Source organism: Manacus vitellinus, unplaced genomic scaffold, assembly GCF_001715985.3.
Source record: "Manacus vitellinus isolate BGI_N305 unplaced genomic scaffold, ASM171598v3 scaffold_18_pilon, whole genome shotgun sequence".
Lineage (NCBI taxonomy): Eukaryota > Metazoa > Chordata > Aves > Passeriformes > Pipridae > Manacus > Manacus vitellinus.
In genome coordinates this window covers 11,275,664-11,293,819 of record NW_021939324.1, presented here as the reverse complement: position 1 = coordinate 11,293,819, position 18,156 = coordinate 11,275,664, and the positions used below count along the sequence as shown (strand labels likewise).

At 37.9% G+C, this 18,156-nt stretch overlaps 1 protein-coding gene across 1 annotated transcript in view; it reads left to right on the top strand.

The window, feature by feature from the left end:
- The window catches only part of ARSB (arylsulfatase B), a 63,598-nt gene that overhangs the window by 13,625 nt on the left and 31,817 nt on the right, over positions 1–18,156 (top strand). Inside the window, exon 4 of the mRNA XM_018070519.2 lies at positions 14,933–15,176. Coding sequence (XP_017926008.1) covers positions 14,933–15,176 — 244 coding nt within the window. The remainder of the gene's footprint in view (positions 1–14,932; positions 15,177–18,156) is intronic.

Below are 18,156 nucleotides of genomic sequence, written 5' to 3'. Positions count from 1 at the left end.
TTAGCATACATTAAAAGAGTAGGATTTTCCCTCTCTGCCTTAATTTGTGAGAGAGTAAAACCAGCAGATTTTACTTAGAGGGTCAGAATGGAAGTGTTCCAAATGCCAAGGAAGCCATACATTTTACAGATTTTTGAGTTAAAAATACCAAAAGAAACACTGAAGTCCATATGCATGAAGTCCATATGTCAGTGGATGTTGAGATTTGGCCACAGGTGAATGTATCAGATTGTGTAAATGTCTGATGTGAAAATGGCTTGGAGAGCTCTTACTGCAGTGTCCCCTGCAGTTTTCTTTTCTCTCTTTGTACTAATACTGGAACTAATAATCTAATTTCCCCTCCTTTTGAAAGGTTCCTTCTTTGTATTTTTGAGTTCCTTACGGTTCAGTCTTAATTGTTCCTCTGCTTTCTCTATATGTTCCTCTTTATTATGTTTTGAAATATCCGTGTTTCTGGATACTTTCATTGCCTCCTATGACTGGAATATCTGTCTCTCACTCTACAGCATCTATCTTTATTTTTCTCTTTAGGCAGGAAGGAACACCCTCACGTTTTATTTGAACTTTGAGCACTACTGCTGTGTGGAATGCTGCCTGTGCCTGCTCCTACTTTTGACCTCCAATTGTGTTTTCTCAGGTTAAAGTACAGCCAGAGCTTTGTCTGCATTGAAGTGAGCTGACCCTGAATGCTGTATTAAGATTCCAGAGTTGCTTGAACTAGTTGGGAAGAACCAGAAATCTGCAGCAGTAATTTCACTTATATTTTAGATTAAATGGCTCTGGCCAATGACACATAAAAACAAATAATGCAGCAGGTTTTTCATTACTGGCTTCTTGTATTGTAGATGATCTACATGTTTAGAATATGCAAAAGATTATTACTGATCACTGCAGAGAACTGGATGTAATGAAGCACTGCACTGCTTCTGGTATCTTGCAAGTATATACTTTATCAAATTAGCAATGAAATAGAGTATGCTGACATGTGCTATGCAGAATTTAATGACAGTTTTAATAGTTGTATCTCCTTAAGTCTGTTTTAAGTCTACTTCTTTCTATTTGCACTGCAGCAATGTAACATGTTTTGCAATCATATAAGCATTTGTAACAAGTGAATATTAAGAATGGCATCCTATGCATGCTTTTTGTATTAAGTCACAAGTTTTTTCAGTAGTATTCTTCCATTCAATAGAATTTTCCCATTACTCATGGGGGTTAAAAAAAAAAGGTGCATTCCATTACTTTTCTCATTGCAATTGTGACTGCAAATGATATAAATTCATATTCTCCTGCCATCAGGCTGTATTCCACTGATTTCAGTGGATTGAAAAAGCAAAGCTTTTGTCTAAAACAGTTTAATAATTACATTTTACTGACCACAAATGGCTAAGATTGACTGGGAGAGATAAACTACTGCTGACCATCAGTTACAGTTCATTAGAAAGTCAAAGGTAGCAGAAAGAATTCAATGGCAAAAAAAAAATAAAAGGAAAAATGCATGCCTCAGGAGGAAGAATAACTTTGTAGACAGCAATGCTGATGTGTGGGGCTAAGGTTAGGGGATTTTTCTGCCCACAGGTGCCTCCTTTCACAAGCGATTGCCCCTGGGGTCTCTCAGCTGCGCTCAGGGACTGCATGTGGCTTCCTGTGATTCTCTCCAAGTGACCTTGGGTAGCTTGAATGTTTTTAATAGCTACAGTAGTTTCAGTTTATTAAACCAAGTAATTTTGATGGAACTATGTTAAGAGTAAGCACACTTGCAATGATACCAGCCGTTTTTAGGAACTGTTGATCCCTTGTGTGATCTGAGAGCTTTTAATTAGCTCTATTCTTTAAATTAGTACAGTCAGAGCCTTGCTGCAGCCTAAGGCAAATGAGGAGATAGGCTTTGGGAAAACATGGACCTGAAGACCTTGACTAATTTAATGGGTCACATATTCCATAATCCTGAGAGAAACCTGAAGTTGGATTTTTGAAAAATTAGTAACTCCCCTTCTAAAGTGGGAGTATGAGGAAGACGAGACTTCTGGACTCACATGTATGGGTCAGGTGGTGGTTACTGATGAGGGCAGAAGTCCTTATGAGGAAGATAAAACTGCAACTGTAATTGTGGAGACTGGGATTGCTCACCACTCGAGGTGCCACCATTACCTCATTTGCAGTGACCTAGCCCACTGACATTTGTTAATGCAAGTTTGGACTAAGTAGGCTGAGGGAGGATTGGTTGAGTGGTTTGGTCAGTAATACAGAGAAGAAGGTAAATTCTGACTGTTGGTGGCATCAGGGATGACGAGCAATTGGGCAGAAACTCATTTGGCCGGCACAAGTTGAATCACAAAGCAGATGTGCTTTATTATTTTAATATCATTACATTAGATAAGAAATTTGCACAGCAAAGAAGGCAAGATGTCTTCTGAAAATGAAAGGATTAACCTATTTCTGAGGTATGGGTGAAACATTTGACTAAAGCTTTGTTTATAGTGAAACGCTGTCTTTGAGCAGAGGAATCTGTTAGTGCAAGGTAGATTTTTCAGCTTCTTACCCACTTCAAGGAATGGAAAAGGAAAACCTGTAAAGGACAGTTTCCAGGGTAAGCATTCTAGGGAATGATCATTAGGCGCAAAACCATAAAAACTATAATGCCCAACAAGAGCAAAATATACAATTCAGCTATTCCTTTGAAGTCTGCAGTTGTTTCTGTTGTGCATACGAACAACTCCCCTTTGAAATCTGTGAGAGTTATAGTGTGTATTTAAGTACTGAATGTGGTCTGTACAGCTAGATAGTTGCCAAGAGGAGAGATTTCACAACTTCAGGATTCAGGAAATATGATCAAAAGTGGCAGAAAGTTCAAGGATGATGATATTGGAGAAAGGTTGGATCTTGCCAAGAGGAAATTGCTGTGACCTTATTGCAGGCATATTGCAGAGACTGAAACATGGGAGTAGTTAGAAGAGGGCATGTTTTGGCATGTATCTGGGAAAACAATAAATCACAAAGTTGGAAAAAAATAATCATTAATAAGTTAAAAATTTCAAGTGTTCCTTCTTGTCAGTCACTTGATGTGACCAAATGAAGGAGGAAAATATTAAGCATAACTGTTTATTTGGAGAAAATAGGTTCAGTTTTGTCTGGCTTAACATCCTTTTTCTTAGGTTCAGCAGTATGTTATTCAGCCATTGTTACCTGTAACCAAGCAAAGATGTTAAAGGAATAAATAACAAATATAAACTTACTCTGAAACACTCATTCAGCAAATAGGTTATCTGCCATTTTCCTACCTGGAAAACATAATCCATTTCTGAAAAACAGATTTATGAAAACTGGTTAAAAACACTGCTTAGATTACTATTAAAGTGAACAGAAATTATTTATGTAAACTTCCATTTCTCTTCATTAGTTATGTTTCTGTCTCGCCACATTAACTTGTCAAATAACTCCCCTGTAAGCTTGGTTGCATTTAGCAAAAGCTGAGGTGACTGATGGGAGAGGCCTAGACAATGCCGAATGTACCCATACAAGATTGATACATTTTCACCTTATCCAGTTAACTGTCTTGTTTCATCTCAATTTCTAGGAGAATGAAGTAGCCTACGGCAGAGAAAATAGTTAAAACAGATCACAAAGCAATTAGCCCTTTTCATCTCACCTCTAAGACCAGTGTTATAAAGAATATTATTTTCTTTACTTTTTAGAGTGAAGAGTTTCAGGTTTTGTGGTTTTGTGCTTGGTGTGAGAACTAACTTAGGGACACATACTTCTTACTAAGGTGCACTTTTTCCAAATGTCTCCTGTACTAAGTAATAACTGAAGACTTTTGTTTCCTTTTTTTATATCTATATGCCAGCAGGTATCTATCTCTTTCTGGTAGTGAATTGAGTCAATATATTATGGGTATAGCTAGGGCCCCAAGTGATTGAAAACTCAAGTCACTCCTCTCAAACAAAAGTGATGTGAAAAACAGATGTAAATCTGTCCAATTGCCGGAATCAAGTCATCGCTTGCACTGTGTAAAGCCAATGCACATGTCTAAAGACGAAAAAAAGAGATCCAGCTTGTAGGTGGTAAAATAAAAAAGTCACAGACACACAGGAGGAGTTGGGTTGCTGCTGAAGTTGTATCAGGGAAGGTTTAGGTTAGGTATTGGAAAAGTCTTCTTCTCCCAGAGGGTGTTTGGGCACTGGAACAGGCCCCTCAGGGAAGTGATCACAGCACCAAGCCTGACAGAGTTCATGAAGTGTTTGGGTGATACTCTCAGGCACATGGTGTGACTCTTGGGGATGGTCCTGTGCAGGGCTAAGGTTGAACTTGATGATTCTTGTGGGTCCCTTTCAGCTCAATATATTCTGTGATTCTGTACTGGATATCCAAGGATCAGCTCTAATACTCCTTATGCAGAGTAGTAGCCCTGCCACTCCTACTGTTTGGAGCGGACTTCCTAATTTCCCAAACTGAAGCTTCTCCAGTTCCTGGGCTGGTTGGAGAGTTTCATCATGGGGCAGCTTTCCCTGTCTGCAGGCAGTGGTGTTGGAAGGTGCCCATCTGCCCTGCCTTCTTGCACGCAGCCTTGGTTGGACTGTGTGCAGCCCTCTTCTCTCTACCCAGCCTTTCTCCCAAAACCTTTCCCAGCTGTATCCTGATGTGCTAAACTACTTAAATGAACTCCAGATTGCTCTGTTTATTGTGTGCCAGAGAAGTGACAGAAGGCAATTGGAGCAGCCTCAGCTCAAGTAAACTTCAAGAAAGAGGGCGTATAGGATATTAGGATGGAAAACGTGGGTTCTGGGAAGAACCCTGAGGCTTTAATGCCTGTATATTAGGTCATTTGTCTCTGCTGGTTGCATGTAATTCTAAGGTTTGGCAGCTTTGCATCTCTGGAAGTGGTTTTCTGTTTTTGGGGTTTGGGTTGTTTTTTGTTGTTTTTTTTCATTGGTTGGGGGTTTTTTGGTGTTTTTTTTTCTTTTTAAAAGGAAACAAAAAGAGTGTTAGGTCGAAGTAGTCATTTCTGCCCTCCCCATCAAATGACAATGGAGAAGAGTGAAATAAGGATCTTCTAAGGCTGTCAGCCTCCTTGCAGGCCATGCGCACCTTAAAGCCTCTGCTGCATGTGAAGTCAGGGACATCTTTTCTTGTATATCACTCTGATTATCAGTAAATGTAAAACTAGTTTCCCACCAGCTCCTCTCTTCACAGTTGGGATCAGACCCTGTCTTCTTACCTTACAACTGCAGCCTAAAATATAAAACTAGCAGGTCTGAGGTCAGGTATTTTCCATACAGCTGAAAGTGTAGATGCATTGATTTTGGCTGATTGCTGCTTATACAGAGTGTCTGTAAGCACAGTAACACTGGCCTGACTTCCTGCTTTTTTTACTCTAAAAGCTGCTATAAATATGCCTTCTAATTAGATCCATAATATTTTTTGGATTACACCACTAGGTTTGTTCTAAGAGAGTCACACTGCTTCCAGGAGCAGAGAAAGAAACCCAAATGTATTCAAAATAAACTTCCGAATATTTTTACTGAATAAAACCACCTATGTGCTGCCAGCTATTGGACAGTGTCTGCACTTAGAAAATTTAATGCTTGAAATTCAGTTCTTCCCATCATACTTGCAGTCATATGTCAGTCTTACCCAGTCCTCCTTTTATTAGTGACTGTCTACCATATGGACATATCTCTTCTGTTTGGTAGGGAGATAAGGCAAATGCACTTGAAAACTAAACAATCTTCTGAGTTACAATTACAAGAATTATTCATTTTAAATGCAAAGAGGGAGCATATAGGAGGTACTCTGTTGGTCTGTTTAGCAAAGAGAAACCACTTTAGTTCCACCCTCTTCTTCATAAAGCCAATAATGTATTAATCAGAAGCAAGAAACTGGAACAGGAGTTATTATTGACCGTATTTCCCCTTCACACACTTTGTGCATGTATTTCATGCTAGATTACATCTAGTTGATGGCTATAGGATGTTAGCAGCCTTTAGTTTCATTAACAGAAGTTTAAAAGGTTCCTTTTTCTCCTTATTTTGAAGATGCTTTAATTGAGTAACATATTGAAATACCCTGCATTATAAAATAAACCAAAGCTGTTTTTTTCTTCTGGTCTGTACTCACTTTAAAAATATTGTGTGGCTTTAGACAAGGCTTTCAAACAGAACTTGGCATGGTTTACATATCAGACAGATGTGTGCTAGATCAGCTTACTGCAGGGGCCCTTGAGGAGAAATTAAAGGGTATGGGAGTTTTCTCTTGCAACTTCAGAGAAATTCATCAATTCAAAAAAAAAAGAGTTTAAGTACAGGTGGAAACAGAGAAAAAGAGCTAGGGCATGCCAGTGTTGGTTTTGAAAAGTACTGTAGATACAGTAGGAATATTTGGCAAGTGTTTTGTAACCGTTTTCAGGAAAAAAGGACATGTGGGTGTTGGTAAACAGGAACCAGAAGTGCTATATTAGATATTTAAAGACTCTAATGGTTGGTTATAGATATCGTGAGTACATGATAAACAGATAGTGAATTGAGTTGTAATATCTAATTGTATTTATAATTCTAGATACTTAAAGTCAAGTTTTCTTCTTACTTTGCCTTTGCAGATGTACTATGTCAAATAATTTCTTTGTGCTGTGTTCTGAATAGGATAAAAAAGTGGTTGCATAGTCGAAGACTTTCTTGGTACACAACCCGTGATTTTTTTCTCCCTCTTTTTTTTTTTATTTTTTGACTGATTCCTGGCTGGTAAATCTTGGCTGGTTATTTTTTGCTCTGTGGATATATGAGTTATATACATGCAGATGTATTAAACTTTTGATAGCTATTTTAAAAAATGAATGTAGGTATCCAAGGGAAGTATTTAAATTAATAAACTTCATTTGCATAAAGTATTTTGCATGTTTAATTTTGTATGTGTGGTATCGAGCAGTTTTTGGCTTCTGTTACTTACTGCTGAAGTTTATTTACGAAGAATTTGTTCTGCTTTGAGACATATACAGTGCGAAACAGTTCAGAAATACTTAACCCCTTGGATTGCTGTACTGAAAGATATTTTTTTCTCTTAAGACAGTTATTTTTCTTGTAGGAAGTAATTAATTCCTGCTGTATTTTCTAGAGTTATTGTCATAAAGATTTTCCATATTCTTAGATCACTCTTTGTTCTACAAATGCTGAAACCAATTGTTAAACTTGCCATGATAATTAGGACACATACTTAAGATTACAGTTGTGATACTGTAATCCAGGTTGTATAATATGTAACACAAACTTAGATGCACTTTTATCATTGTCACAGAACGGAAGGTTTAAAATAAATAGAAGTTAAGGATAGTTTATGTAAACCATGCATATGTTTATGAGGTATTCTCGCTGTCTAACACAATTTGCACAGTAAATGTAGTCAGCGAGTGATTTTTTTTTCTGGTGAGAAGGCTATGGGTAGCCTCCTATTATTTGAACTAAAAATATATAAAGACCGAAAAGAAATGCTGGAGTGAAAACTGCTTAGTAACAGCACCAAATACAGTCCTGGAAGAATCTGTGGAGAAATTCCAGGAATCCCTCTCTGAGGAGCTTGTCTAGAACAATTTGCCAGGCACGTCAATGGGACTGTGGTGTGTAGCTTAGTTGTGGTTGAAAGAGGAATGCAGTTACCTGAGTGGTTACCAGGGATTAAAAAAAAGTATGCTCTGTTAAAAAAAAAAATCACTTTTCTATAGTGTAATTGGAACGAGGCCTGGTCCTCTGCAAGGAGCACACTGTTTATTTTGGGAAAAAAAGGCGAAAGAAAAATTTTAATTGACACACTTAAGCCCTAAGAGTTGACAAAAAAGCAGTGAGGAAGGTCTTTAAATAAAGACAGTTTCTGGCCTATTTGCAGAGAAAATAGTACCTTTATTCTACACCATTCATGTGAGGCAATGTCACAATCAGAAGCTGCTAAGATAGAATGTGCAGGGAGTAGAAGTTGCAGGAAGGAAGTTGCTTGGGCCACTTGTCCCCATGGTGGAGAAGTTAGGGTGTTGGCCATACTGTACTTAAGTGGTCTTTGGAAACTTTGGAGAAAACACTGTTTTTCTCACCATCCAAAAAGTAAAACATAAAGGCTTCTTTATAGCTTTTTTAATATTTTTCATTCCACTACATAGACAATAACAATTCTTTTGTGCATACAACTAGGCGAATTAACTTACATTCTTAGAGAACTGGCCTTATACAATATTGCAGTCTTGTTTCCGTTTAATTTGTCCTCCCAGCAGTAAATTTCAAGCCCATTGATCAGTTTAAACTGAATTTCTCAGAGGAGTGAGCTCTGATGCTCGAAGTGTTAGCAAATCTATTAATGCTATTCATATTGCCCCTGAGTTCAGTAACCACTGTGGACATGGCAAGGAATGTGCACAGGCAAAAGATATTTATGATCCTGAGGAGGACATTTGTCAGAGTTTACTCTTAAGTCAACACTTTTCCATTTTTTTGGTTTTCTACTATCTAATGAGGTACAAATCCCAAATGAAACTTTCTCCATAATTTTGAGTATCTATTGCCAATGTGGGTTATCTTCATAGTACAAAGCAGACTGTACAGCTTCAGTTCCAGGGTAATTCTGTAAAACAGTGAGTCCATCTGAAAACTTGAATCCATGCTTCATTAGTTACTGCTCTCAGAATTCCTTTATTGCTGTTTTTTATTGTCCATCTCCTCTTTAAAGAACTCTTAATCATTAAACTGTTTACTAATTACATACATCCCACATCACTGCATGTATACACTGTGCTAGTCAAAATGGCAGCTGGCAGATCTTCAGAGAAGTGTTTGGGAGAAACAGAAGGGCCTCTCTGTTTAGTTTTGTTTATTGATTCCTTTAAAAACTCCTGCAAAACATCTTTTACAGTTTAGAAATTACAGATTTAACAAATTAAACCGTTTCTCATGTGTATGACAATATTAATTACAAAAGCAGATGTTTGTGAGAAGAAAATATTTGCCTTTATTTTTAAAGGTATACTATATATTCAAGACACACAAGCTTTATTTTGCATTTATTTTTCTTATGCTGAAAGGTTTTTATTAAATAATTTTTTTAAAAGAACCTTTCCTCTTCCTTATCTTTAATATGAAAATCACAGTTGTTTGAAAGACAGTCACCTGCTTTTTGAGAATAGATTATATTTTCTGTGTGGGAAATATGTCCTATTTTTGCCCAAATTCTTTTGGGATGGAGGTACTATGTACTTCTGTTGTTTCAACTCACTCCATTAAAATGTCTTAATGTGAACAATGTTGTATGGACTTTAAGATGAATGAGAAAGTGATTAAATGTAAATAGAAGTATGAAAGAATGTAGAAATAGTCCTTTAAGAAACAATGTTTTTCTTGAAGGCATATTTGAGTAATTGCTAGAGTTAGAAGTTAATTTTTTCACAGATATTTTAATTAAAACAGATGACAGAAGTTCTTACTTCAAAACTTTAGTTTTGTTATAGCAATGCATGATATTTACAGAGGATCAACTTTGCCAGTACTTTAAAAAGTATTCAAGAGGTTAAGGTACTGTGTATGACTATTTTGAAGACAAAAGTTATTTCTTCTGAAGAGTTTCATGTCAATCTATTTTGTCAGGATGCATGTCCCACAGATACATTCAAATGGAGAAACTAACAGGAAATGTGGAGGTGTTTTGGATTTAGAAGCACAGCATTGGTTTAAGGGGAGCTTCAGAACTACTGATTTTGTTAGCTTCAGTTCCAATAAAAGTATTCAGTGTGATAATTTTTTTTGTGTGTGATGGTACATTCAGTTTATATTAGGTTCCTGTTCCTTGGGTACTGAAGGACAACCCAGAATAAAAATAGAATTACACTTGTAGCCCAGACAGCCAACTGAATCCTGGGCTGCCTGAAAAGGAGTGGGACCAGCAGGTGGAAGGAGGTGATTCTCCCCCTCTGCTCTGCACTTGTGAGATACCACCCAGAGTACTGTGTACATTTCTGGTGTCCCCAGCATAAGAAGGACAGGGAACTCTTGTAGCAAGTCCAGAGTGCCACAAAGTAGATAAGAGGACTGAAACACCTGAAGACAGGCTGAGAAAGTTGGGGCTGTTCATCCTGGAGAAGAGGAGATTGCATGGAGACCTCATAGCAACCTTCCAGTATCTGAATGGAGCCTACAGGGGAGGCAGAGAGGGACTCTTTGTCAGGAACTGTAGTGATAGGACAAGGAGTAATAGGAATAGATGGAAAGAAGGGAAATTTAGCTTAGATATTAAGATGAAATTTTTTAAGTGAGAGTGGTGAGACACTGTAACAGGTTGCCCAGGGAGGTTGTGGATGCCCCAAACCTAGCCTTGAGCAACCTAGTCTGGTGGGAGGTGTCCCTGCCCATGGCAGTGAGGGTTGGGACTAGGTGATATTTAGGGTCCATTCCAACTCCCTTAACATTCTATGATTCTATGAGTTATGTAAATTGGCATAGGATAATAATATTAGAGATGAGCTTGGATTTTGTACCCGGGGACTCTTCTGACCAGTTCCTGACCTCAAAAGTATTTATTGCAGATGTTGTTTATGATTACACCGACTTGTTTGCGATCAATGAGATTGATGTTGATTCAGCGTTGATGGAAACTACCTTTTAAAGGGCAGGATGCTTCTGTTGCTCTCTTTTATTCTGTTGTTTTGCCATTTACCCTGCATAGTCTTGTGTGCATTTTTTTGTTCATGGTGGTAATGCCTGCTACAAACTCTGTTTCGGCTCCTTCTTGTATCAGTGAGATTGTCTCTCCCCAGAGTTCTCTTTTGCTGTCTCAAATTTCAACTTGTAGAGGAAAATTCTGTCAGAATGGAAATAAAGCATCTCGGTACCCCCCTCCTTAAAGTAACACATAAGAGTCTTACGTATATATATAATAATAAATAAGAGTGGTTAATACTGTGAGAAAATAAAGGTAGCTAAACATCTACCAAAGCAAGCCAGCCAACAAGCAACAAAGCTCTTTAAAAATGTGCAATCCTTCCATTCAAGAGAGCAAACAATAAATTAGCTAGGTAATGCTTATGCCAAGTAACATAGTTTCTAAGTATAGCCTTATTCTCTTCTCTTTCATAATTTCGTTAGGGACAAGAGCTGGTTAGTTTTATGATTTTTTTAATTCCTGTAGTATCTTGTGGGTACTACTGCAGTCTAAATTATATAGATGTAGTTACAAAAATAAATCTTACAGATAGGAAGCATCTGCTCACTACATTTTCCAAACTATTTCAGTATTTTTAATGAAAATCACATTTGATGTTTGTCTCCAGGAGGGAGAGAATAATTAAGTATCTTGCTCGGGGGAGGTTTGTGTTTTTAGCTGAAGTAGCAAGGCTGAAGCTTTAATAATAGGCAAACCAAGGCCACTAGCTGTGGGTAGCTTGATTCCAAAAGCTTTGCTCTGGAGACTGTCTTCTGAGATAAAGTATTTGGATGAGTCTTGGAGAGAAACAATTGCAAAAATGGATGATAAATCATTCGGAAAATATTGTTTTGAAATGGATTTTGAATTGGATGTGAAGCCAGTGTAGAACATGAAGGAACAATGATCCCATTTGTCTCATACCTAAGTGGATTTTAAGTGTGTGTTGTAAACTAGTAGGAGTTTCCATATGGACTTTGAAGTTTGTTTCATATCTGAAATACTTTGCTAAAATAGTGTAAGGAGTTAGTGACAATTAACTTATTTGGGAACATAAATGAATGGCTGTACTTCCACAGATGAAGGATTTGTCTAGCCAGGCACCTCCTCACTATGGCAATGCCTGGTAGCACATATCTAGGAAAGAGTACTGGAGCTAATCATTTGAGCTTTTCACCAGAAGTTTTGTGAAAACTTTCAGATCTTCATCAGTTTGTGGCTGAAGAAATTCCTGAGACTGAGGTGATATATTTTCATGTAAGAACTATAAATTATTTTTTCATCTTTTCATCCAATGGCATTCTGAATCCACGCAAGCTTTTAGCGTCAATTATCCACACCTACAGCTCTATCTTAGAGGAAAGATATCTGAACATGGTTTATCCATGACACATATACAGCCGATACCCATTCTGTCTCTTGCTGTCCAGACATACTCTTGTAAGTTAGACTGACAAGAACACCCATTACAGTCCTGTAGTGGTTGTTCATGCCTACCTTTCTGTCATGTCTATACTCCATGCAATCAGTGGCTTCTTGTTTATTGCCTCCCCATCCTGATTGTTTAGTGGTTAGCTTAATATTTTAGCAATACAGACTCCATTTACTCTCTTGTATGGATCTGAATCATGGGTCATCTACCGCCACCACCTGCGCCTCATAGAACACTTCCATCAATGCTGTCTCCACACAATCCTAAACATCCACTGGTCAGATTATGTGACCAATACATCTGTTCTAGAACAAGCAGCACTCACAAGTACTGAGGCCATGTTACTGAGAACACAGCTGCGTTGGGCAGGGCACGTCTCCAGGATGAAGGACCACTGCCTCCTTAAGATTGTGCTCTATGGTGAACTTGCCACCACCGGCTGCCGCAAGAGAGGAGCCCCAAAGAGAAGATACAAGGACTCCCTGAAACAACATCTCAGCCTTGGCCATATTGATCAACATAACTGGTCTACTCTGGCCTCCAGTCAGGAGGTCTGGAGACACACCATCTATAACGCTGCTGATGCCTTTGAGAAAGCACACAGGATCACCCTTGAGGAGAAAAGACAACACAGAAAGAATCGTGCCTTGCAGAATTTACCACCTAAGGAGTCTTTCTGTTGTGCCTTTTGCAATTGAACATGCCTGTCTCGTATTGGCCTTTTTAGCCACCAACGCGCTTGTGACAAACGTGGGTAGAGCCCTTCCCAAATCTTTGTTCGTGAAGCCCAACCATGAAGAAGACAGACTCCATTATGGTCTTTCACTACAGTGTAACCAACTCCTCTTTAACAAATTGTTGACATTTGAAGTCCTCAATAACAGTTCAGACCATGTGGAAGGAGCCACTAATGTATAAACTGCCAGTGACACATCAGTTCTGTTCTGCCTACCTGGAAAGGAAACAAACTTCAGTAATCAAAACAGAAACCATCCTTTTCCCCCTAAAACACTTTTGTGATAATTCAGTCAAGAAATTAGGCAGGGAGTGGCACTTGAACATGAATTCTGGAGGAATTTCCTTGCCACTCTGTCGCTGATAATCAGGAATTAAAAAAAACCCTCATGTGATGTGCTGCTGTTAAACAGACAGTAAGTAGTCTGTGATACAGATAAGGTATTTAGCATATCTAAGTTCTGATCCCACTGTATGTTCAAACTGTGCTCTAATACAGTGTAGATAAGTTGCCTTTTATTCTAAGGCCACCAAAGATTAAAATCTGATGAAAGCTCTGTCCCATGAGTATCCCTGACAAGAATTCCTGTTTATATTACAAGTAGAAGGAATTGTTGAAACTGGTTTGGGGGTTTTTTTGTGTTTGTTTGTTTGTTTGTTTGTTTGTTTTATTGTAATTGGCAACTTCTTTAAGTTCTCAGAGCTCAACGCTGTTGTGTGAGAAGTATTGGTAGAGCTCTGAATTCTTTTATTTTTAACCCAAGAGTACGGGACACACAGGCAACCCTACTGGAAGCTAATTGGGCCACAGAACACTTCACACTTTTCAAATTGTTCTCTATTTACCAAGTGCTTCATTTAGCTTAGGCTTCCACCTTTCAAAATCTTCACAGAGACATATAATTTGTTCCTTAGTAGGACAAATATGGTCTCCTGTGTGCAGTAGAAAGATGTTCAGTGGGGGTTTAATTGGTCCTAATTACTGAACCAGAAGGGAGATAATTTTATTGTGGTTACAGTGAAACTCTTCTGTAAGGTCTTGGATATGTACTTCATGTTTCTTCCCTCGAATTCCTGGTTTTTAATCAGAAAATACAATATGAACACGTCAAATTACACTGAATGTCAGTTCAACAATTACTATTGGAAATTTTATCTCATTAAAATACAGGAAAATTATGCTTAAAAGAGTTGCCAGCAATGACTCTTCTGAGAACATTACAATAGGTTTGAAGAAGAACAACTGTACAGCAGAACTAAAAGTAACTTCAAAGAATCCTTAATTCTCTTAACTTCAAGAATCTGGATTTTATTCTAAGTGTGGAAGTTTGGTCAGAGACAGTGAAAAGAAGTGTTCCATGAGCTATCTGTAATTCACGTAGATATTTCTGATTTACTGTAGTCATGATGCAACTTTTTCTGTAACCATCTTATATGTTATTCTCACCAGACAATAAATTCAGTATATTTTAGAATCACTTAACTATTTTAACTAGTTTCAACTCATTTTGTCAGGGCTATCTCCCTCTGCCTGAGAGACTCTCTGTTTTGTCTGACATTACAAATCAATGTGCTGCCTAAAAATCTAGGGGAAAAAAATGCTTCTAAACTAGGAGTACGAGTACAGTCCTGAGACCGCAATAACAGGTTTCCATTTTAAGCATACTATACGACTTTGGAAACCAGAGTATACTGAGTCTAATGATGGCATTGACAGCAAATCTTCTTGTGGTCTTTAAATTAGTTGGAACTAAATTTTTTAAATCTTTGATTCTGGCAGCTTTGGGTTCCTAAAAGTACTTTGAATCATGGTCAGAAGTTGCTCACAGCAAAGTCTTTCTAAATCATTGTCTTGTGATATGGTATTATTTCTGCCTAGCAATAGCTTTTCATTGTAGTAATTTGTAAGTGTTAACTAACATGTTTGTTACTTGCTCTGAATGTGTGACATGTTACATGAAGACTTAACAGCACTATCCAAGTACTCTCATGATTGGCCTGTATAGTGAAAATATTTGTTCAGTAGATGAGTAAGTGTTGTGGGGAGGATTGTTCTTTTTCTTTCTTACCAGGAATTCCATTTATTTACCTGTTTTTCAGATAATGGAGGACAGACTTTGGCAGGTGGGAATAACTGGCCACTGAGAGGGAGAAAATGGACCCTCTGGGAAGGAGGAGTAAGAGGAGTAGGCTTTGTTGCAAGTCCTTTGCTGAAACGAAAAGGTGTAGAAAGTCATGAACTCATCCATATCTCTGACTGGCTGCCAACACTGGTGCACCTTGCTGGAGGACATACCAATGGCACTAAGCCCTTGGATGGCTTTGATGTTTGGAAAGCTATCAGGTAACTTGCATGTCAAATCACCAAGTCAGCATTCTGGTATAAGAGTTTAATCAACCCAGAAAACAGAACTGGAACTAGGAGGGAAATATTATGTGTTCCTTTCCCTAAATAGAGGGAAGGTATAAGTGCAGTTAATTGTGCTGTCTGCGAGGGAATTACCCAGGTTGCAAATTAATCCTGTTCACAGATACAAAGCCTCTATACAGCTTTAACTTGATATTTTGAATTTTTCAGTATAAACACAACAGTGCATAAGCATGGTATACTTTATCAAGAACACTCTGTGATCCCGAAGTATGTTAACTAATTTTGCGCAGCATGTGATATAAGTAAATTTTATGGACCAAGACCTGCTCTCTACAGAGCCCAGTTGGGTGTCTCTGTAGCATGCATCAGGAATTGGACACGTAAAAAAATCTATGCAGACATTTAACTCACTGAACACAGATTCCACTTTGATGGTTTTTTTAGCTTAGTACAGGGCCTACTACTGCTCAAAGTGTAACCATCTGCATAGGCCTGTATCATGCTGTCCAGTAGCTAAAAAAGTGTGTGAGATCAAGTACAAAAGTCGAATTGACCTGGTTCCTGAGAGGTCATAATGCTGTGACTGATTCTAGCAAGCTGGAATGCTCAGAAGCACAGTGCAGATATGCTTAGATGACTGGAGAGAAGAACCAGTACAGCTCCAGCTGGGTAGACACTGTGACCAAACTACTTTTACTGGGCTGTCTCTGACTCTGTGCACCTCTCATGCTGGTGAGATTAACTGGGACATCCCAAACCCCATTATTTCACATAATGGAGTCTTCTGGGCATTGAAAGAAAAATGAGTTAAATCCCATACATTTTTCCTTTGGAAAAGATTAATAAAAGTGGTATCATAAATGCTGGATAGTGGGAGCTCTGGGCACATGTGAGTATGTGCTAATTACTGAAGCCTTGAGCTCAAGGAGAATAATAGAATGTAAAGAATAAATTAAATAGACATGAACTGGTAACGATTTTTTGCCCTGGGAACAAACTATCAAAAGAAACTCTGGTGTTACTCTTTGCAGTATCTTCAGTCAAGACTTATGTTCAGTCAGTCCTTCATCTTTCAAAGCCTTTCTTTTATTTCAGTGTTCTTTTATTCTACTAAAATAGGTGTATTGTATGGCTGTCTTCCAAGTGGAAGAAGATAACGATATGTATGATAGAGGCCAGGGACCATTAGCTGCCAGGAAGGAATGGAGACTCCCATCCAGCCAGAAAAAGAAAAATGTTTTACTTTTCAGTGTTCCTATGGGAAAACTTAACATCAGCAAGATCCAGGGTACACCTAAACCGTAGGCTTTTCTTCCGGCTACCAGTGGAATTCCTGTCTACTTCAGGTTCTGTTTCAACTAGGTATTCTTTGCAATGGACCCATCTTCTCAGGTCAGATTACTTTCAGCAGGAGAGTTACGTGTTGGGAAGGATAGGTACTGCTGTGCCAGCACCCTACTGACATTTGAGTCTTATGTCTTTGTAAAGGGAATGAATGCAATATTTACTGGCACTGCTGTAGGGAACAGGTGACCCCTCCCCCCATGGTTTTAGTTCTATCAGTAGAGGGCCTCTGTCTGGACAGGTAAAAAGTCAGGGTTTTTAATTGTTAGGCTGGTCTTTGGCTGACCTTGTAGCCAAAATGTCAAATTTCACGTGATTTTCCAATGTAATCAGGATAAATGAGTGTATTAAATTTCATGATCATAACTCAAAAGGTCACTTGAATATTGGATAGCAAACAATGAAGGCACAGTGCCCTTTTCGTGGCATCTGATGGAAAGTTCAAATATATTGTTTTTCTTGGACTAGGTGGCTAATAATGAGTGAAATTATAATTTGCTAAGATCCTAACTCATTTGAAAAAAGGAAATTGATAGCCACTCACCATGTTACATCTGTGTTGGTTTTTTTTCAGTTGTCTAGTATAAATAGATGCACATGCTTCTTGTGAATCTTTCCTGAGTGGAGAGGGTGCTTTAATCCTGAGCCTACTGTTTCTTATGTGTGTGTTCAAAAGAAAAAGATAATAAATTTGGAACCTTGATTTAGATATTCAAAACAATATATGAGACAGTGCAGGTATTCTCAGAAGTCACAAAAATATTGAATCTATTTCACTGATATCTGTCTGTTAATGATCAGTATTTAAAGGATGTGTTCTTAACATGCTATTTATGTAACAATAGAAAATAATATAATGTAATAATTTGTAATAAAATACTATACCACTGTAAATAAATATTTATAAATTTAATACAATATAGAAATATTAATATGTCTACAAAACACAGAAATTAAACTCAAAAACATTAAATCCTAAGTATAAATTCTAAAATGCTAGACCAAAATGAACTTTCTGTCATGACTTAAAAAGACTGGTGGTTCAAATTAGGAATCACATTAAGATGACATTGATTAATATTAAGTTCTTCTGCTAAAAAGAAGTGCTGAGAATCACATATGTACCTAACTGTTCATTTCATGCCTTGACTTAAAGAACCAGAAGAAATTTAGTAGTTAGGAGGAAATAGCATGAAAAGATGAAGTTCAGGAGCACATTTTTTGAGGACAAAAATACCTCCTTTTGCATTCTTCTTAGAAAGCTATGCTCTAAGTTGCTTTCAGACAATGCATGAAACTGAGGAAGCACAATGTTTGTGTTCTCACTGTTTGAACACCTCATTAAAACTTTGCATGCTACTTAAAAGCTCTTTGACAGAGATTTGTACTCAAAAGCTTGTCTGCTGTTTCCAAATCAATCTGCTGACCCAATAGTGTAGGAAATACTGCTTCAACACTGTATCAGTGAGAGACATAATAGAAGAGGAATGTGATTTCGTTTCAAATAGAAACTGAAAAAAGGCAGGTTTTGCTGCACTCTCACAGCCTGACAGTCTTATTCACCAAGAGATGTGTGTGTGTCTGAGAAGTCTACCCAGCAGCCAGGCAC